The 22,286-nt window shown below is 37.4% G+C and overlaps 1 protein-coding gene across 3 annotated transcripts in view; it reads left to right on the forward strand.

Annotated features, from left to right (window-relative positions):
* Positions 1-22,286, forward strand: part of DLC1 (DLC1 Rho GTPase activating protein) — a 518,014-nt gene that overhangs the window by 199,719 nt on the left and 296,009 nt on the right. For all 3 annotated transcript variants that reach the window (XM_069573135.1, XM_069573134.1, XM_069573139.1), the window contains exons 3-4: positions 4,382-4,531; positions 12,222-12,362. In XM_069573135.1, coding sequence (XP_069429236.1) covers positions 4,382-4,531; positions 12,222-12,362 — 291 coding nt within the window. The remainder of the gene's footprint in view (positions 1-4,381; positions 4,532-12,221; positions 12,363-22,286) is intronic.

Here is a 22,286-nt window from a genome sequence, read left to right on the forward strand (position 1 = left end):
TCCATTCAAGTCAGATTCTAAGAATGATTCTCTGTCCTACTGGTCGCCGCTCCTAGTGTGTGTGTTGGAGCCCCTGTGCATTACCTCGCCACAGACCAAAAGTGCATTCAGTAATGTCTAGCTGGGAGCTTGAAATTGGCCATGGATGTATTTACACTACAGAAAAGTCGGCACACACTGCAAATTAGGGCTTTCTTTTTATTTGGAGATCCAGTTGCTAAAGGTTTTCTGACATATCACTGCCCACTCACTCCCTACTTCCAAGAAACAGGATCCCTAAACAGTTACTTCTTTTTCCCTTTGATCGCAAAATGTATAGGACTTGATTATTAAAATTTCTATTATTTCCTTATAATCACTGTAACATGGGACCTCAGCAGAAAAAAAGGACTATGGTTAGAACTAGAAGAATCATCTTCAGTTCAGTTCAGTCTCTCAGTCGTGTCCAACTCTTTGCGACCCCATGAATCGCAGCACGCCAGGCCTCCCTGTCCAGCACCAACTCCCGGAGTTCACTCAGACTCACGTCCATCAAGTCGGTGATGCCATCAAACCATCTCATCCTCTGTCGTCCCCTTCTCCTCCTGCCCCCATTCCCTCCCAGCATCAAAGTCTTTTCCAATGAGTCAACTCTTCGCATGAGGTGGCCAAAGTACTGGAATTTCAGCTTTAGCATCATTCCTTCCAAAGAAATCCCAGGGCTGATCTCCTTCAGAATGGACTGGTTGGATCATCTTAGGATAAACTAAGCTGTTTCACCTGTATTAGTTGTGTGGCATTGCTGGATGTAAAATGTGTTGAGGTTCCAAAAATGTTTGGTTGTCAAAATGTGGCAAGAACTCCGAAAGTTTGCAAACAACTCATTTGCTTATGTCCTGCCCGTTGCCCCACTACACGAAGAATAAAATTGACCTCCTTACAGTGACCTTCGTAACAGAATACAGCTTGACTCCTGCTTATAGCCAGCCTCATTGTGTCCTAGCACCCATTCACTCTCCCACTCACTTTCCCTCTCCTGGCTTTCCTAACCGTTTTTCACTTCCTCTTGTTCACCAAACTTGTTCTCACCTCAGCGTCCTCATCACTCTCCACCCCGCATGGGCCACTGATTTCCGGGTTCTACTACCCTCTCTTCTCCTCCTCCTCCCTTCCCTCCCCGCCTCACACCCTCCCTTCCTTCCTTATTTCTCTCTTTCTCTCTCTCCGTTTCTATCTGTCTCTTTCTCTCCTCTACCTCATTTTTTTTTCATCCTCATCATGATTTACTCTCACTTTGGCAGAAAGCTCTTCTCTGACCACACTTCACCAGATGGGACACTTCCCCTGCAGTTACTGTATACCTCATTACCCTATCTATTTTCTTCTTACCCTTGTTCCTATCAGAAACTATGTATACGAATTTTTTTTACTTTCCTTATGTCTTCTCATGTTGACTATAATATTGAAGACAGCAGAGATTTTCTCTCTCTTATTCACTGATGAACGTTTTATTCCCTTTCACAGAACAGTTGTGACTGCAGGGAAGATGGGAGGGGAGAAAATTTCACATCTTGGCTTTGATTTAAGGGGATTCAGTTACTGAAATACATAGAACTAAGGCAGCCTCGCTCATTAAGAAGTTCCTCTTCCCCTGGCCTGTAGTGACAGCATGAAATGAAAGCTCTGCTGTAGAGTTCAACCTTGCCAGAATCTGCAAACACACAGCTTTGTTTTCAGACATGAGCTATTTGCTGGAGTTTAGCCACGGACATATGAAAAGTTAGAACTTTGCAAAATATTCATACTTGAGCTTTTAACAACAAGGACAAAAGATTTATCCAAAGCATCTTATTTGTAGCCAGCTCTATTTTGTGATGCTTAAGGTGTAATGCTTGATGCTAGTCTGTACACTTTACATTTCAGGCTGAACGCTGTAATAGATGATAAACAAGGAAGCATCCATGAATGAAAGGGAAATGCAATAAGCTTATTTCTCTGAAGAAATATCTTAGACCAAGGCTGCTTGATTTTATTCTTTTGGCAGGTCATTTAAAATAATTCGATGCTCAGCCCATAGACTTGAAAAAGTTTTTAAGCACAATCTCAGCATCCAGTTAATACAAATTGTTTCTAAGTCTACTGTTGATAGGTAGGATAGCTTCAGGGTATTCTGTTTTATCCAACGTTAACTTAGTAGCTGGAAAAATATCAAGACATATTTTCTAACACTCCAGGAAATGTTATTTCACTGGCTTCTATTGATTTCATTAATATTTTTATTCCTGTTAAAGTGTTGCCTATGCAGTGTAAAACTTGATTCTGTGTCTGCCTGGTGGTAAAACCTCATCTTTATGCTTGAGGATGTTATGACTGGTGAATGAAAGACAATCACACAAAAGCATATGTGAACACAGAGATATGCAAAGAACATTACCTTGACAAACGAAAGTTTGGTTTAAATGAGAAGGAAATTATATAAGCAAATACATTGAGGGAGTAATTAAGGAGATTTTGAGTCTTCTCTTCAGGCAGATCCTTCCATTTTGTGTATTATTTAAAGAGAATTAAAAATTTTTAATATTTCTGGGACTCTTTTAAAGTATAAGCAGTGTTTTACTATAAATAACATTTAAAAAAATATCACGAAGTTCGGTAGCATTGAGGAATATGATGTAGGGTAACGTTCAGATCTGTTTGCAAATATCCTGGCCCTTCTTAAACACAATGAAACTTTATGATCACAAAAGTTCTATAATTCTCTGTCAAAGCCTCATTAACTGTTTTAGACAACACAGATGATGGCAGGAAACGGAAGAAATAATTCAGTATAGTACTCTGAGGGAATTAACATAACTCAGAAAAATTCTTAATGTATTCTCAAAATGAATGACTTTATGGAAGTAGGACTAAGGCTTTCAGTTTGACATTAAACTTTCAACCAAGTACAGGTTCAGCTTACCCAAATAATTTCTTAATGGTAGCTGAATTAATGATTTTTTGACCAACTTAATCTAATAAACCAATTATTTGACTTGTGAAAAATAGTTTTTGTTGATATTAACAGTCTACTTTACCTGTTTGAAGTACAGAGACCCCTATGGCATTAGATGACTCCATGCAATTACCCTAGTCCTTGTTCTTTGGGGTCTGCCCTAATGGTGATTAGGGAATTTAGGGTGATTAAAAGAAAAAGTCCAAAAACAAAATCAAAGATCTGATTCAAGCAGTCACCTCACTCATGCCGCTACTCATCCATCCCCTTAGCAAAACCTCCTGACTACTCCCTGGTACCCACACCCTTCAGGCTTTCATCACAGTAGAGTTTCCCTTTGAGGTCACTGCTGACGGTCCTTTCAAAGCTGATTTCTCCCAGGTAAATATCTTAGACAGATGAGAAAATGGCAACATGAGTCACAAATGACGTTTACCTCAAAAGGGGCTGGTCCTGAGTCCATGACACCTCTCAATAGGTCTTGCTTCTAAGGAAACTCACAGTGCTTTCATGTTTTATCTTTTTTATTTTGTTTACCCTTACTCTGCCCAACCCTGATACTTTGCACATTACAGGACATTTTAAAGTTTCCTAATGCTAATGACTTGAACACACAAGAATAGTAAACAGTCATGTGCAAATAACTCTGTATGGTCAGTGAGAAGCTTAACTATTTTTATAAGAAAAAGTATTTACATAAATATATGTCTATGTTATAGAGAATTCAAAGTAAGTAATCACAATTCATGTGATTGTAGAGGCTTTTTTTTTCAAAATTGGGTGAAAGAAGGTTGAAAATGAATATTGGCTTATTAAGCATTACAATATTGTAAAGTAATTAGCCTCCAATTAAAATAAATAAATTTATATTAAAAAGAAAAATAAAATTTAAAAAAAGGAAATGAATATTGGCAATAACATAGCTTGAAAAAGCAGTAAGTAGCGTCACACAAAAAAACAAAACAAAACTTTTTGCCTTATTTGATTCTTTTCCTTTTTTTTCACTATCCTCAGAAATAGGCATCCAAAAATATTATCTTGTATGCATCCTTAAAACCTGAAAACAATTATTAGTATGTTATAAATAATTTGTGTGTATAACTGATTTTTTCCCAAGAATAATCTGAAAATAGTAAATGTATCAGTATCACAGATGTTATGCCTCTTTTTCATTGTGCCTTGGTCTAGAAAACATATATTTAATATTCCTGTAAAAATGCCTTCTTGGCAGGAGGTCGGTATTTTCCCAGTGAACAGTCCACTGATGGTACAGAATAGAACGTTCCTGCCCCCTTAAATAGAAGACTGCATATTACTGTGTCCTTTGTGTCCCATTGAAGAACAGGGAACTTTTTATTCTTTCCAGGAAATGGCCTTTCAGATTCAGTAACGGCGTGTTCTGTTCCTCAGGAAATAAGAGAAGATCGAGATAGGGCACGACTAGACTCGATGGTGCTGCTGATCATGAAGCTGGACCAGCTCGATCAGGACATTGAGAATGCCCTCAGCTCCAGCTCCTCTCCGTCCAGCACACCAACCAGCCTGCGGCGGCAAGTCCCTGTGAGCTTCCCACCTCCCGCTTCCCACATTTGAATGTGTCCCTGCACCTATAGAGGCCCTCTTGAGAATGAAACACCTTGGATGGCCCAATCTACCCCCGTGTGACCCTGATAGTGTTCCATAAACATCACTCAAATCATTCTAGGCTTCACGCAGAGTCCATAAGAGACGTGTGTGATTCAAAAGAAAATGGTTATTATTAAACAGGAAAGAGGGTCACTTTGGGAAGTTACTTTGCTTCCTAGTGATCAAATTCTCTTCATTGCTGTTGTTTCCCTCATTGTCAGTCTTCTCTGATATGTTGTAAACACCTTTAGCGATGCTCTGTTCATCTTGTTTAGTATTTTATTTCCAGTTTCCCACAAATTTACACTGAATATAGAAGATGGTTAATAAGTATCTGTGGATGAATGGATGAATGATTGGATGGATAGATGAGTGGGCAAGTAGATGGATGGATGGGTAGGCACGTGGATGGATGGAAGAATGAATGCTGATTGAACTAACTCAGCATATTACAAGAAAGAATTTACCTGAAATCAACTTGAGAACACTCTAAAATTCACTCAGCGAAAGATAATGAATAGGACAGAGGTGAAAACTTTATTCTACTGTGCATTAATTTCATATAAGATAGACTCTCTTTTGAGAGTCTAACACCCAAGATAAAATTTAGAAGACATAAATGCCAAAATGTCTATAGACTTCACATATTTAATATTATGTTCATATTAAATGGCTTAGTTTTTGCATATCTAGCAAACGTGATGGTAGAATTTACTTGTAATTAAGCCACGGACCCCTTTTGAGAACCTACCAAAATAGAACTATTCTGTATCAAATTATTTTGTATAGTTCTACTATTGATTATGAAGTTATTCAAGACTTATTCTGACTGTGGTACAGAATATTTCACAGAAAATAAGCAAGTTAAATTAGTAGCTAACCTTAGTATATATGAATGAATTACATAGTGTGCATTACGTATGCTAACACATTCCTTCCTTATAACATTGTTCAGAGTAAAAAGAATAGAAAAGTTAGTAATTGTATGTATAAGAGCCATGTCATTCAACCACTATCCCATACTTCTTTTCATAGCTGACTATTATGGGAATCTGATACCTTGAGTAAAAAGCAATTTTAATTTAAAAATGAAAAAAAATATGACATTAAATACTTCAGTCTAGACCTAGAAAGCCAATAGAAATGACATTTTTCTTTTTGTTTGTAACCTTCTGGATAATTTTTCCTATCCTTCAGGATTCATCTCAGATGTTTTCTTTACAGTGAAGAAGGGAGGAGAAGGGAAGTCACTCAGTCGTGTCCGACTCTTTGCGACCCCATGGACTGTAGCCTACCAAGCTCCTCCATCCATGGGATTTTCCAGGCAATAGTACTGGAGTGGGTTGCCATTTCCTTAAGTCTTCCCTAATTCTCCATACGTCTTCCCAGACAGAATCACTTACTCCTCCCCTGGTGCCACAGTGTTTCACACATACTTCAGTAGGACAGACATCCAAGTGAAGGAAACACAACCAGAGTAGCCTCCTGAAGACCATCAAGAAGGGTGTTTTAACCTTGTTTACAGATGAAAGGTGCAGAGAAGCTTCATGCTCATTTTCACCATTTCACTTTGTGCTCATTTTCATCATTTTCAATAAATGTAAAGCCCTACTTTTCAATAGGAGAGGCTTCTCAGTACTTTTTTGCCATTAATGTACATGTGGGATACTCTTTTAAAGTTTTCTGTTGTGAATTGCTAATCTCTGCCTATCTCTTTAATGGTTCTTCTTTTCCTTCTATATTGACCTTTCCTCAGTACTAGGTATTTAGGGAAAAAAAAGCACAGCACAGATTTCTGCTAAATAAAACTCCATATTATTATCTCCAGCTCAGAGAGCAAAACAGCCCTTACCTGCTACATGTGGTTCTTTGTTGGAAGGTAAAGACAATACAAAACAAGAGCTAAGGTGGGTGATGATTAGATTGGCCTACTATTTCCTCTCTCTCCATTTCAAGTATAAACTGGATTTTATATCACATGCACTGTCTCATGGACCATCACCATCCTCGCTGAGCAGTGGTTGATTCTGTAAATAAAAATGTGTTTCTGAGTTTTTAATTCAGCAGATAATTGAACTAAGCCCAATAATACAATAGAAACATAAACTTTGGAGTCTGCAGGCCTGGGTTCACATGCCAGCTCTGCAACTGAATGTCTGAGAACATAAGAAAAGTGTTTAATTTCTCAACTTCAAGTTCACATAAAAGCAGGAGAGATTGTTTCCTACTTAATGGCTGGTTGGGAGGAGTTAATGAAAGAAGATATGTAAATGCATTAGAAGATCTGATACAGACTACATATTTGGTATTTGTTAATTCATTTTCCTTCTCCCATGTCTTCACTCACACCAGACACTGAGCTAAAGATGAATAAGACATAGCCTGAATCCCTCAAAATTTCTTTTTGGTCTCTGTGTTTTTCTAAGTCATCCCTTTTTCTTTATTTCTGTTCCTTGGTGTTTAAAGCTAATTTTAACATCCTCTCATCATCAAAAATTTTTCCACATGCGATTTCCATTCCATTTGATAATTGTGCCATGGAATAAGTGGGTTATAACAGATGATTATGACCTTGACTGTCCATCAAGGAGCTGTGTCCCAGATTCGGAGGAGAAGCCTCCTCTGACACACCCTCATACTCCACTGTGAATCCACAGTTTAGGGCAGAGGGGAAGACATACAATGAAACAGTGACCTCAGTTTGAAATTATTTATAAGAAAAGGTTAGAGTGAGTTCTACATATAATGTGCCGTGTGCTTAGTCGCTCAGTCATGTCCGACTCTTTGCAACCCTGTGGACTGTAGCCTGCCAGGTTCCTCTGTCCATGGGGATTCTCCAGGCAAGGATCCTGGAGTGGGTTGCCATACCCTCCTCCAGGAGATCTTCGCAACCCAGGATCAAACCCAGGTCTCCCACATTGCAGGCAGATTCTCTATAATAAAGGGAGTTAATATGAGCTGGAGTAGTAAAGAATGGCTTTAAAAATAAAATAAGGGTATTTTTATTGGAGTATAGTTTCTGCTGTACAACAAAGTGAATCAGCTATGTGTGCACTTGTATACCCCCCTCTTGGACCTCCCTCCCAAACCCCATCCCAGCCCTGCCCATTTAGGTGACCACAAAGCACCAAGTTGAGCTCCTGTGCTACATGGCAGCTTCCCCCTGTATGGTGGGGTATATATATCAACCCCAGTCTCCCAGTTCAATCCTCCCACATCACCACCATGTTCTCACAGCTGTTCGGTGTCTGTGTCTCTCTTCCTGCCCTGCAAATAGGTTCATAAGGGTAGAGCTAACATTTATGAAGGCTGCCTTGATAGAGCTGGACAAGTGAGGGTTGGACAGATCTGAGTTTAATGTCAGTCCTGCCACAGACTGTGAACTTAGTCAAGTTACTTGCTTTAAGCTTTGGCTTCACCATCCATCAGGTGATAATAATAATATCTTCCAAAATGTTTGTGAACATGGAACAGTACAGTATTGTCTATAAATGGTAAAAGCACAATTAGTGGTGGATTTTAAAAATATTTATTATTTTACCTCAGAATTATTATATTGTTAGAAAGGTGCAAGGTTATCCTCTTATTTACCTAATTAATTCATAAACAGGAAGGAAAATTAATGCAAATGGTTTCTGGTAAACATAAATGTCAAATAGAAATGGCTTAAAAACTACGTGCTACTTAAGATTATGCATTTGATGTTTATAAATTACCTGCTATTTATGATTATCCATTTAATGTTGATTCAATATGAAATTTTAATACATTATTTTTCTCTTATGGTAAAATGTCTTTTCCATATAAAAAAAAAAATGTAGCCCTTAATCTGAAATCACTCAGGAATGAGAAATTTGGTTAGGGTTATATGTTTATACACACACACATACTTAAAGACTGTTGTATTCTGTTTCATATTTATTATTCTTTTGTATGTATTTTATACACTTTCTTTGTTTTCCACTTTTAAAATTTCTATTCGGAGCTTTATTGAGATATAGTTGACATATAACAATATTTAAGGTGTACAATGTAATGATTTGATACAGTTTGTAATCGCAATATAATAACCAAATAAGGTTAGCTAACACATCCATCAACTAGTATAATTACAGTTGTGTGCCTGTGTGTATGTATGTGGTGAGAACACTTAATATCTAATCTCTTAGCAACTTTCAAGTATATAATAGAGTGATGTTAATACTGTCACGAAAGTGAAGATTAGATCCCCAGAACTTACACATCTTACACCGGGAAACTTGTACCCTCTGACCATCATGTTCCCTCTTTCCCCATCTCCCAGCCCCTGGCAGCCACCACGCTACCCTGTTTCTGTTTTGGCCTATTTTAGATTTCACACAGAAGTGAGATTTCTACAGTATTTGTATTTCTCTTATTTCATTTCACATAATGCTTTTAGGCCCTTCCATGTTGTCAGAAGAGGCAGAATTTCTTTCTTTTCTGTAGATAAACAGTACTCCATTTTGTGTGTGTGTTTGTATATATTTATATATATCACATGTTCTGTATCCATTTATCTATCCATCAGTAGACACTTTGGTTGTTTCCATGTCTTGGCTTTTGTGAATAATATAACAATTAACAGAAGGGTGCAGATGTGTCTTCAAGACAGTGATTTCATTTCCTTTGGATGTATACCTACACATGGAATTGCTGGATTATATGTAGTTCTTTTTTTAACCTTTTGAGGAACCTCCATACTGTTTTCCATAGTAACTATATTCATTTACATTCCCACCAACAGTGTACTAGAATTCCCTTTTTTTCCACGTTCTCATCAACATTCATTATCTCTTGTCTTTTTTATGATAGCCATTCTGACAGGTGTGAAGTGATATCTCACTGTGGTTTTAATTTGCATTTCCCTGATAATTAGTAATGTTCCGCATCATTTCGTGTACCTGTTGCCTATATGTATGTCTCAGGCACTCTGCTCATTTTTTAGTCAGATTTTTTTTCTGCTAGTAAGTTGTATAAGTTCCTTATGTATTTTGTATGTTAACCCCTTATCTAATATTAGGTTTACAGATATTTTCTCCTAATTCTATAGGCTGTATCTTAATTCTGTTGTTTCCTTTGCTGTGCAGAAGCCATATAGTCAGATATAGTCCCATTTGTTTACTGTCGCTTCTATCGCTTGTGCTTTTGGTGTTATACCAAAAAAAATTGTTGCCAAGACCAATGTCAAGAAGCATTTTCTCTATGCTTTCTTATAGGAGTTTTACAGTTTCAGATCTTACATTTACATCTTTAATTCACTTGAAGTTAAATTTTGTGAGTGGTGTAAGACGGGGATCCAATTTAATTTATTTGCATGTGAATATCTGATTTTCCCAACATCATTTATTAAAAAGATTGTTTTTCCCCATTGAGTATTCTTAACCCCACTGTTGAATGTTAGTTGACTGTACGTGCATGCTTTTATTTCTAGGCTCTCTATTGCTATTCCATTGATCTCTGTCTCTGTTTGTGTGCCTGTACCATACTGTTTGATTACTGTAGTACTAAAATTTGAAATAGGAGAATGTGATGCCTCCAGCTTTGTTATTATTTTTGAAGATTGCTTTGGCTATCCACAGTCTTTTGTGGTTCCATCCAAATTTTAGGATTTTTTTTTTTCCTTTTCTCTGAAAAAATGTCATTGGCATTCTGACAGGGATTGCACTAAATCTATACATCACTTTGGGTAGCATGATATTTTTCACAATTTTATTTTTTCCAATTCAGGAGCATGAGATAGCTTTCCAATTATTTGTGTCTTCTTCAATTTCTTTCATCAATGCCTTATAGTTTCTAATGTAGAGATGTTGAGCCTCCTTGAAAGTGCAAGTTGCTCAGTTGTGTCCAACTCTTTGCGACCCCTTGGACTATACAGTCCATGGAATTCTCTAGGCCAGAATACTGGAGTGGGTAGCCTTCCCTTCTCCAGGCGATCTTCCCAACCCAGGGATTGAACCCAGGTCTCCTGCATTGCAGGCAAATTCTTTACCAGCTGAGCCACAAGGGAAGCGCTTGGTTAAATATTAATATCTGTCAGTCTAGTTATTCTTCCATAAAACAATATTTATGAGCATATTCTAAGTGCCAGGTGCTATTATAAGCCTGGTGAATGTATCAATGAACAAGACAGGCGAAACCCCTACTCTGGTGATACAATAGAGTCCCAATAAAGGGAGACATTAAAGGATTAGATATAGAAATGAGTGAAAGGTCGATAGATGATACATACATAGGTAGAGATGGTGGATGGATAAACTTGATATATGGTAGATAAACAAGGTGATAAGATTGTAAAACAGAGAATGACATGCTATGAAGGTTGAAGGGAAGAAACTGAGCTTGGAATGTCAAAGGATGCTTCTGTGAAGAAGTGATATTCAAACTGAGAGCTGAGTGACAAGGGCCGGCAAAGGGAAATACTTGGGCAAGGGATTAATTAGAAAGGGCATAGTTGCTACTCTAGGAACCACCTTGGTGTACTAGAAGGACTGACAGACAGCAAGCATAGCGGAAGCATACAGAAGCAAGAGAATGGGAGAACATAAGACCAGAGAGTCGGGGTCCAGGGTAGATGATATTTACGCGTGTGGGCCGTGGCAAAGTTGAGATGTAGAAAGAGTAGACACAAAGATATTTAAATCGTGATTTTCTCAGGATAAAATTATCAAGTGATGTATGCCTTCACTTCCCTCCCACCCACCACCCTTTGCATCCTCCTCATCCTTGCCTTTCCTTTGTGTTCTCAGGCTACTGTGTAACATGGAGATAGCATTTAGTAAATTAAAGGCACTACCTTTGCAGTGATTACTGAGTAATTACGTTCATTGAACAGGCATGTGTTATCCACATATTGTGCATCAGTTGCTCAGAAAACATAATGATATTAATAATAACATTATTTACAGTAATGCCTATCATTTAATGAAATTGAATATGTGCTTGTTGTATACAATTTGCATTATCTTGCTTAATCTTCATAAGCTTCTATGAGTGCCTGTGATGATTACACTCATTTTCAAATGAGGGAATTGAATTACATATGACAAATATCCCCATAATTCTGCCCTTAATAGCTTTTAGTTCATTAGATAGACATACCCTTGAGCTAAATGATTCCAGGCCATGATGGTAGGTGTCACCATGGAGATTTAATGGGAACATAGAGTGAGGTGAGAAGAAATGAGAACTATCTTTTCATTCGACACCCATAACTGCATTGCATGAGGAACGTGAAGTGAGTTACTCAGGGTCACACAATGAGCCAGGGTTGTCTATGGGCTTATATTAGTATCTCCCGACTTATTTCAGTGTCCTAGCTAGCTACCACTACTGCCCTTTCCAATGCACAATTGGCTGTTAAGTTGCTAAAGGAGTGTATTACCTCTTTTCAGTATTTGCATTCTAAAATGAGACCCTCTAAAGAGTACAACCATTAATACAAAATAGTGCATGGTTATGTGTGACAGGCCAGTGTTGGTTGTCATAACTATGTGGTGTGTCTGTGTGTGTTGGGAGGAGGAGGAGGTGAAAATGTGTGGGAGGCAGGGAGAAAGGCATGTAGAGAGTGTGGACATATCCTTCATAGCAATGAATTTTTTAACAGGATCTGGAATCAGGACCTGAGAGTGGAACAGATACCACTTCGATAAATCAGACACAAATAAATTTGCCTGCTAACACTGAGTCCACTGACTCACAGTCTTCCGCCCCAGTGGCCAGTTCTGGAACCAAACCCAAGTCTATGGTAAGTTTCAACAGTTTCAACGTGAAGTGTTGATGATCATCGTGTGAGAGTTGATATCTCATTTATTCAATTTAGAAGAAATACTCTTGGATTCCTAGTGCAGTGACTTGAAATGTTTAACTATAACCCAACAAATGTTTTTTTTGTTTGTTTTATAGATGATTACACAAGTACTTTACTAAAATGGGTCATTGTTCTAAAATTATGCAAAATATGGTATTAAATTTTGTTGCTGGATACTCAGAACTTTAAAGAAACAAGAATGAAAATCTTCACATGATTTTCCCTGTATTATTATTTTGAGTACAAGGCTTACCAATGGGACAATTAATGGATGGATGGATGGATAGATAGGTACATAAACAGATAGATGGATAGATTAAAGGGTAGAGATAGGTATGTAATTTCACACATATGGTAAGTTTTGTGTGGGTATGTCAAGTGCTTGGTAAAATGCTTGGCACAGAAAAAACACTGAAATGGTGTTAAGCTACTGTCATTATTATGATGTTTCGTGGACTTTGCAATGCTACAAAAACAAATGAATAGAAGAATGACCACATATAGTAGTACAGTACAGTGAATTGTGAATAAAAGACATTTTCCTTTAAGTAAAAAAGTTGAACTGAAACAGGAAAGCAGTATTTGACTCTAAAGGTAACATTTATGGAGGAAGTAATTACTACTTCAAATATCTAAAGTCCCAGGGCTCCAAAATAACCTTTCCTAGTTTAGTGAAAATCATAGTGTCGTATTATTTTTTTTTAAATGTCCATGTTAGCTTAACACAGAGAAATGAGTTTGGATTGCTTTTTTTGCTTGCCTTTAAAATAAAAGGCAAATCTGAAATATAACTCAAAACAGAATACTTGAATTTAAAACATAGGAGATATGTTCACTTGTAAGAATGTCTAGATTACTTTTGATGGAATAAATATTTATTGAACACCTATGATGTGCCATGTGCCTATGATGAAACAGACTTAGAGAGCAGTGAAAAGATATTCTCTGTCTTTAACTATCTCAGTCTAGCAAAAGAGGAAGGCGTGTAAAGCAGTGAAACGCAATGACACGCTACACGTTAGTGCTGTATTTATTGGAAATGGGAAGAACCAATGACATACTACCCAGTGCTATTTTATGGTACATTGAAAAAATAGGGTCCACTATGTATGTCACTGGGCAGACTGCAGTGACATGGGTCTCTCCCTTTCCACAATGAACAAAGAAAGTCGAAATGCAGAATTCAAATAGAAGCCAAACAATCTGATTTTGCCACATTCTTATTAAGGGAAAAGATCAAAACCTCTTGAGAGTTTTAGCTTGAAGATTTGGGAAATGTTGGAGCATTGGCTTTCTGAACACTGGAAACGGGTGTGGGGATGACACATGAGAAAGAAAGAGAAAGGGAGGGGAATTCCTTTTTTATGATATTTCTGCTTAAATCAGTTTTTAAAGCACCTTTTAATGACCTTTAGAGTGTTCTTTTTACTATAACATTTATTCTGTGTTCATCTTTTACTTTAAAGTAATCACTGTTGGTATCTGCTATTTCTCCCTTGAAATGTAAATTTTTTAGTGTGTGGTCACCTTATAATTTGTAAAAATTGCTGCCACTCTGTATACAGTTCCTTAGTCTTTCTTCGGTACTCCCATGTTTATAGATGTGGTCATTATGTTTCTGTTGAGATATGTACATGTTTTTATGGTAACCATCTTCAGTAAGCTTTCAGAATAAGAAACATAAAGCCATCGGTTTTCCTAGGACTTTAGTCAAATTCTCTAGCTGGCCATGAGAGGTACCCAGAGTGGGAGACAAACACTCTACTGTCGAAGGTAACTGACTTTTAGGAAATTTCTTAAAGAAAAAGAACAATTAAAAAAGTACCTTGAAAAACAAGCTTTTGTGTTAGCAGAAGGGCCGCTTTACTGTGCATGTGTGTTTATTTTTTGCTGGTTTTGATGTTACTATTATTTTGAGTATTCCTTCTTAGTAAAGTTAGAAAAGAAGTCTTTTGCAGTGGATCAGTTTTATGTTTTCAGTTATCCCTAGGTTAAAATATTAGAATGAAGAATTTTACCTATTTTATGAGGTATTAAATACATACTCCCCCTCAATTTGGAGCTTAGGGAATAATGACAGACTGGCTACTTTGTGAAAAATAGAAAGAACTGTAGAATCCTACAGAGTGGTTGTTTTCACTGTGAACTAAAATTTCAACGCTAATATTAAGTAGAAACATTATATTCAGAGAACACTTACTTCAAATATCCACGTAAAATGAACTAAACTTCTGTTCCGGGTACTTCTCTCATATTTTTGCAGAATGCTTACTTTCGCTTCAGAATGATTTCATGTTACTTTTGATTTGCTGCTACAAATCTATTTATAATGGTGACTAACTACCGCAAATATTTGGCTTTCCTTTTGTGTGTAAGGTCTCTGGATTTCTAAGTGCCAATGTTTCAATAAGATTTCTACTTTTATATTTATTATTAGAAGGGGACCAATGAGTAATCTTCAGATTTTTCATAAATATCAAGCTGAAAACTGAGCATTCAAGTAGATTTCTGAGATGTATTTGACACACAAAAATTAAAAAGCTAGAAGGTAGGATAGCTACTACCAAAAAGCACATTATTAAAAACAAGGTCTGGTGCTTTATTTCAAAAATCTCATCCATCCCTCTTTTTTGTTTTTACTAGGTGTAAATGTTTATTTCAGTCCCTACTTTACACACAATGTACAGCAAGTAACTAAAAAGTACATGACTCACAAATAGGTATAAAATGTGATTTACATGGCACCCCACTCCAGTACTCTGGCCTGGAGAATCCCATGGATGGAGGAGCCTGGTAGGCTGCAGTCCACGGGGTCGCTAAGAGTCGGACACGACTGAGCGACTTCCCTTTCACTTTTCACTTTCATGCATTGGAGAAGGAAATGGCAACCCACTCCAGTGTTCTTGCCTGGAGAATCCCAGAGGCGGGTGAGCCTGGTGGGCTGCCGTCCATGGGGTCTCACAGAGTCGGACACGACTGAAGCGACTTAGTAGTAGTAGTAGTACAAAGAGGGAACACCCAACTGAAACAGGCACTGAGATGGTCCCAGATGCAACAATTATCAGAGAAAAAAATCTCATCCATTTCTTACTTAACTTCTTTGTTTTGTTCCTTTGATGTAGTCTCGTAATGCCTCTGACACTAGACACTTGGGCAAACAACCCATGTGTAGTCATACCATCTTTATATAGTGCTTTCATCCACTGCACAACAGTATTCTGACATCCTCTGACCAGGATAATTGGTTGCTTGAGTTGTTCCTGCACTAAATAGTATAGGGTTTTTATATGAAAGATTTTAAAGCTGGGCACCAAAACCCCAGAAATATCATTGTGGTTGTTGTTTTACTTAAAGCTACTGATCAGTATGGGTGGTCATTAAATCATTGTTAATCACTATCAACCTATCTTTCAATTCATTAATTCTTTAGTCAGCTTTGTCTAACCTGCTGTTTAATCCACACTGAGCTCTTTCAGTTCATTTCAGTTCAGTTCAGTCGCTCAGTTGTGTCTGACTCTTTGCGACCCCATGAATGCAGCACGCCAGGCCTCCCTGTCCATCACCAACTCCCGGAGTTCACTCAGACTCACGTCCATTGAGTCGGTGATGCCATCCAGCCATCTCACCCTCTGTTGTCCCCTTCTCCTCCTGCCCCCAATCCCTCCCAGCATCAGAGCCTTTTCCAATGAGTCAACTGTTCGCATGAGGTGGCCAAAATACTGGAGTTTCAGCTTTAGCATCATTCCTTCCAAAGAAATCCCAGGACCAATCTCCTTTAGAATGACTGGTTGGATCTCCTTGCAGTCCAAGGGACTCTCAAGAGTCTTCTCCAACACCACAGTTCAAAAGCATCAATTGTTCAGCACTCAGCCTTCTTCACAGTCCAAGTCTCATATCCATACATGACCGCTGGAAAAATCATAGCCTTGACTAGATGGACATTTGTCGGCAAAGTAATGTCTCTGCTTCTGAATATGCTATCTAGGTTGGTCATAACTTTCCTTCCAAGGAGTAAGCCTCTTTTAATTTCATGGCTGCAGTCACCATCTGCAGTGATTTTGGAGCCCAAAAATATAAAGTCTGACACTGTTTCCACTGTTTCCCCATCTATTTCCCATGAAGTGATGGAACCAGATGCCATGATCTTCATTTTCTGAATGTTGAGCCTTAAGCCAACTTTTTCACTCTCTACTTTCACTTTCATCAAGAGGCTTTTTAGTTCCTCTTCACTTTCTGCCATCAGGGTGGTGTCATCTGCATATCTGAGGTTATTGATATTTCTCCTGGCAATCTTGATTCCAGCTTGTGCTTCTTCCAGCCCAGCGTTTCTCATTATGTACTCTGCATAGAAGTTAAATAAGCAGAGTGACAAATATACCGCCTCAACGTACTCCTCTTCCTATTTAGAACCAGTCTGTTGTTCCATGTCCGTTTCTAACTGTTGCTTCCTGACCTGCATACAGGTTTCTCTAGAGGCAGGTCAGGTGGTCTGGTATTCCCATCTCTTTCAGAATTTTCCACAGTTTATTGTGATCTACACAGTCAAAGGTTTTGGCATAGTCAAGAAAGCAGAAATAGATGTTTTTCTTGGACTCTCTTGCTTTTTTGACGATCCTCTAATTACTGTATTTTCCAGTACTAAGATTTCTGTTCGATTCTTCTTTTTTTTAACATTGAGATAAAACTCATGTACCAAACAATTCACCACTGTGCTTCTTGGGCATGTGTATACCTTCTTTAGAGAAATGTCCATGCAAGCCTTTTGTCTTTTTACGGACTAGGTTTTTTTCTCTATTATTGAGTTGTAAGAGTTCTTTATATATTCTGAATATATGAAGAAAGAGGCCAAGCCTGAGATTAAAAAAAACACAGATTTTATTTGAAAAATAAGTACTGCTAGAACAGGGAGGGTGTTCTGTGCTATTTAGTAATATCAGCTTCATAGAAAAACAATCTCCCTCGTTTCCATGTGATAGAATTCCAGCAACCACAGAACTGAGAACCTCAATCATCTGGGGCATTTTGGAACCCCAGCTAGACAGCTTTGAGTGTATCTTCAACTATCAAAAGGAATGTTGGAAGATATTGGCATTCATATTAGAGTGTATTGAACACTGGAATCACAAAATAACCCTCCTTTGAAGACATCAAAAACAGCAGAAATTATTAACCTTCATTACTATAATTGGCGCAGGGTGAAAATAGACAGATATATCTTATCGCAGCTCAGTGTGGCAACAGCAGCTCCACTTCCACAGACCAAATACATCCCTAATCTTTTCATCATTACTACCAAAGTAGCCCTCAATGCGGGAGACCTGCCTGCAATGCGGGAGACCTGGGTTCCATCCCTGGGTTGGGAAGATCCCCTGGAGAAAGGAAAGGCTACCCACTCCCGTATTCTCTGGAGAATTCCATGGGCTTTATATAGTCCATAGGGTCACAAAGAGTTGGACACTACTGAGTGACTTTCACTTTCACCAAAGTAGCAATGAGATAGATAAGGGTGGAGACACAGCTCATGGGGGAGGTGGGAGTTGAGGGTAGATAGAATGCCACCCAGCCAGGGACCGCCAACTCCTCCCAAGAATGGTTCAGAGTAAGTCCTACCTAAATACTACTGGAGAGTGACCGAAATAAAGCTTCAAGAGCATGTCCTGACTGCAAGTTCATGGTCATTTCTGCTGCTGCTGCTGCTAAGTCACTTTAGTCGTGTCCGACTCTGTGTGACCCCATAGACAGCAGCCCACCAGGCTCCCCCATCCCTGGGATTCTCCAGGCAAGAACATTGGAGTGTGTTGCCATTTCCTTCTCCAGTGCATGAAAGTGAAACGTGAAAGTGAAGTCACTCAGTCATGTCTGACTCTTCTCGACCCCATAGACTGCAGCCTACCAGGCTCCTCTGACCATTGGGTTTTCCAGGCAAGAGTACTGGAGTGGGGTGCCATTGGTGACTTAAAAAAGAAGGAACTCCAATGCCACATTCAACCTGATATTTTAGCCGCTTTCACCAACAGTTCCAAAGACCAATGATCATTGTAACCTATCCTTGAAGAAAAACAAAAAGCAAAAACTCTCATATGTCTCTGAAACACAACTGTGAGGCACTTATATAAATCTGTTTTTCTCCTCTCTGGCATAATAGAAACAAACAGTAATCTGAGAGTCTTCCATTCACTTGTCAATAGTATTGTCCTCCCTAAAATACATAAATGTTTTGAAGCGGAGGTAAAAAGGAGGGTGATGACTTTGTATATGAATTTTGACTTAGTGTTGTTTTTAATGAATGTTGTTAACATTTAAGTCATTTAAAAACAGGATCTTATTTTTTCCTTTTTTCATCCAATATGATACAGTCTAATCTGCTATGAAACCATAAAATGTTGTTGGCATTTGTCCTAGTTATATAGCATATTAAGGAAATTAAAACTGATTCAAAAAAGAGAAGAAAACCCATCAGAGATTCCCCATAAAGCTTCCAATATAAACCGCATTTATACAAATTGTAATCACACCTCTCATACATATAATTACTAAGCTAAAGGCATTATGCATGTGACATATTATTATGTCATATATGGTAGACAGTAAAACTGAAAAACAGCCTGTAGATTCCGGAGTTCAAATCACATCCTTTTCAAGGATCATTTAAAACCCAATTCATATGCAAAATTTTAGGTCTCTATTTTGTTTTCCCAAGATATTATCCTGTATTTTTGCTTAAGTGATTATCAGATTTTTTAACAAAGCTAGTAATTTTGTCTAATGCTGTCCACTATTTAAAACAAAGGGATGAAACATGAACATTTTTTTTGCAAATAGGAACTGCAAATATTCCTTTTTACTGGTTTCTTAGAGGGAAAATACATAAAATTACTAGAATTTAAATATTGTTTCATAATGTCACTTATGGTAAATAAGGAAAATAGCATAGTAAAAGAAAAAATAACCACACAGAATTTGTAAAGAGAGTTTAGTCCAGTTCTTCTAAAACATCAAAAAATTTGAATTAGTAAGCTTTACCACTTTGTGAACAAAAATGTAATGGTTTTAGAAAAATGCCTTTGATTGTAATGCTTTTGAATGTGACAATTTAATTTAGATCTAGCTAAGTAATAACATTAAAGTATGTGGATTTTTAAAGTATTTTTCTTTGTTCACTAAAATCCTCATTGTTTATGAGAGAGAAAAATAAGGCAAATTTTATAGTGTTTTTAAGGAAAAATGAGCCACAGGAGAGCTGAGGGAAAAATGCTTCTAAAAAGGAAATCATTCTGTGATTATGACAATGAGATATTTCTTAACATAGAGGATTCCATTCACATATTCTGGATTTTGAAATTATAAGTAAATATTAATTCATTAAGCTTGGCTTTGAAGAATAGAAACATTTTTCATAACCGTTTACTTCTCTACTTAAAATTATTCAAAATTCTCTCATTTCTTGTGCTTGAAGTTACTAACATCTGTTTCCATCCCACATGCACATTACTTCCTGATAGTGTTGTTTGGGATGGGCTATTTGAGCTCCACAATAACCTCCTCACGTAAGATTTTTCACTTTGAATCTAGGAGTCTCATTGTGCCAAGAATCAGCATAACCTGCATCCAGACACACTAATCCTTCATACGAAAGTCTGAGCACATGGTAGTTACGTGATTTTTTTTAATTGGAAAATGTGTTTTTCTATCTTGTTCATATTTCATGTATAATAACCTGGTTAATTAGACATCTAGAGCAGAATTCCTACAACTAGAAGAAAGATGGGGAAAATGAAAGATATAAATGAGGACAAGAAATGGTAAAAAAAAAAAATCTGCAACCTAGGATTTGGTCATATGAATAGTACTTTTGTATGTTATCATCATTACAATGAGAAAAATTTAGTTTTTCCATGTGCTGATGTTACTTCTCGAATCCAGCTCATATTTTCATCCAAGAGAAACAACAACTTCCAGTTATTTCTGGGCAATGTAAAATGGCAAGCCAACAGCATGCCACATCACAGCAACCAAGAATATAATTCATAGCACTGAGCAGTAATAATAACCCGTAAGCCTTCTTCACAGCGCTTCCTTCATTTCAAACTGAGATGTCCCCAAGTTCTAATTACATATGCAGTGTCTCCATTCTTTTTGTAATTCCTTTCTTTGATTTTTGATTGATAATTAATGCTGCCCCTGATGTTTGATGGCCTCCTCAGTGCTCACTTCAACAGAGTCAGTTGAAATGTTTAACTGGATTTTCCATGTGAATATTCAGTATCTTTTACACTAAATTTACACAGAGAGTTTTCGTGACTATAGTTTTGAGCTATCTACCACAAACCAGATTTCTAAATGAAGAAGTAAAAATAGCCACAGAGCATTTGTGTATTCCGAATATCACCCATCTGAACAGTTGGAGTCATGTAACAAAAATATGAAAATAAGGGAGTTGTTTATTCTTTATCTTCATGGGGTCCTAAGACACAGTCACTTGAAAGCTACCAGTGTTCTTGATATTCTGGTTAGTTAATGAGCATTTTGTATGTTACTTCCTTAGTTTTGAATGAAATGAATAGTTCATATTCCCTACATTATTCTTGCCACTCTCACTTTTTAGTGACTCTCTGTTCTTTCCACTGTGACAACTTAGTGTAAGGGAGGCAACTTCTGGATTATTAAACACCTTCCCTGGAGGAGGGCATGGCAACCCCTGCCCAGTATTCTTGCCTGGAGAATCCCATGGACAGAGGAGCCTAGTGGGCAACAGTCCATGGGGTCACACCGAGTCGGACAGGATTAAAGCACTTCAGCGGCAGCAGCAGATCATGAAAACAGCTCCAGTTACTTCCTTTTTACCGTAGATTGCTTTGTCCATTTTATTTTGTTGTGGTCCGTTGACTCATTTTGAAGGCACTACCTTTATATAAACACTATGATACTAAATGGGCATTACCAAACTAGTCATACTGTGAAATGTAGAGAATCATACAAACAAGGAAATAATAATAATAAATCAGTGCTATTCAGACTGCCCTCTGGGCACCCCTGAAACTGCCTTCCTCCATCTGTCCCAGCCAGACTTACATTCATCCCTCTTATATATCAGCCTTCAAAAATGTTGGAGAATTTTTTTCTTGGGTCCAGATAGCCCCTAATATCTGTCTACTTTATATCCAACAGCATCCTGGTAAAGCTGAACTTTAACCCAGAACTTCTCTGCTGTTCGGGCAGCACTTTCACTCACAAAGTTTCATCATCACTGAGTCCTGAGCTCTGGGTGCCAAGCAAAAACAAAAAGGTGGGAGAGAGCAGGCTCTGGATCAGAGCAACTCACCTTAGCCTGAGTCTGGAATTCTGCTGGTTCAGATCATTAAATTCTCTATTTCAGACACTGAACTGTAGATAGTTTTACTTCTTAAAAAACTGTCTATTGGGGAGTTAAGTCAGAATTTTAAATAACTATTATGAGATAAAAACATTTAGAACTCAGAACTAGTAGAATTTCTATGTAAATTTGTTTCTTAAGGAAATTTAAATTTTACCTTTTGAATTTTGTGAATATATCAAAATTGTACAATCGTTTCCCTACTGATAGCTCATTTATAGTTTTTTCTGTATTAAATACAGTATTATATAACACTATAAAGAATAGTTCTACATATATTTTTGTCTGCATTTCTAATATTCTCTTATGTACTTACATAGACTAAAAAAGGGCTCACATATTTGTTAAAGAGTAATTTTCTATTTCTCCTAATATTGAACTTTTAAAATATTTATTAGATATTTGAACATCTTAATCAGAATGTAAAAAATTTACTAGCCATGTGTAATATATCTAAATGATATATTCATGTCTTATGAAATTATTCT

Source organism: Ovis canadensis, chromosome 26, assembly GCF_042477335.2.
Source record: "Ovis canadensis isolate MfBH-ARS-UI-01 breed Bighorn chromosome 26, ARS-UI_OviCan_v2, whole genome shotgun sequence".
Taxonomy (NCBI): Eukaryota; Metazoa; Chordata; class Mammalia; order Artiodactyla; family Bovidae; genus Ovis; species Ovis canadensis.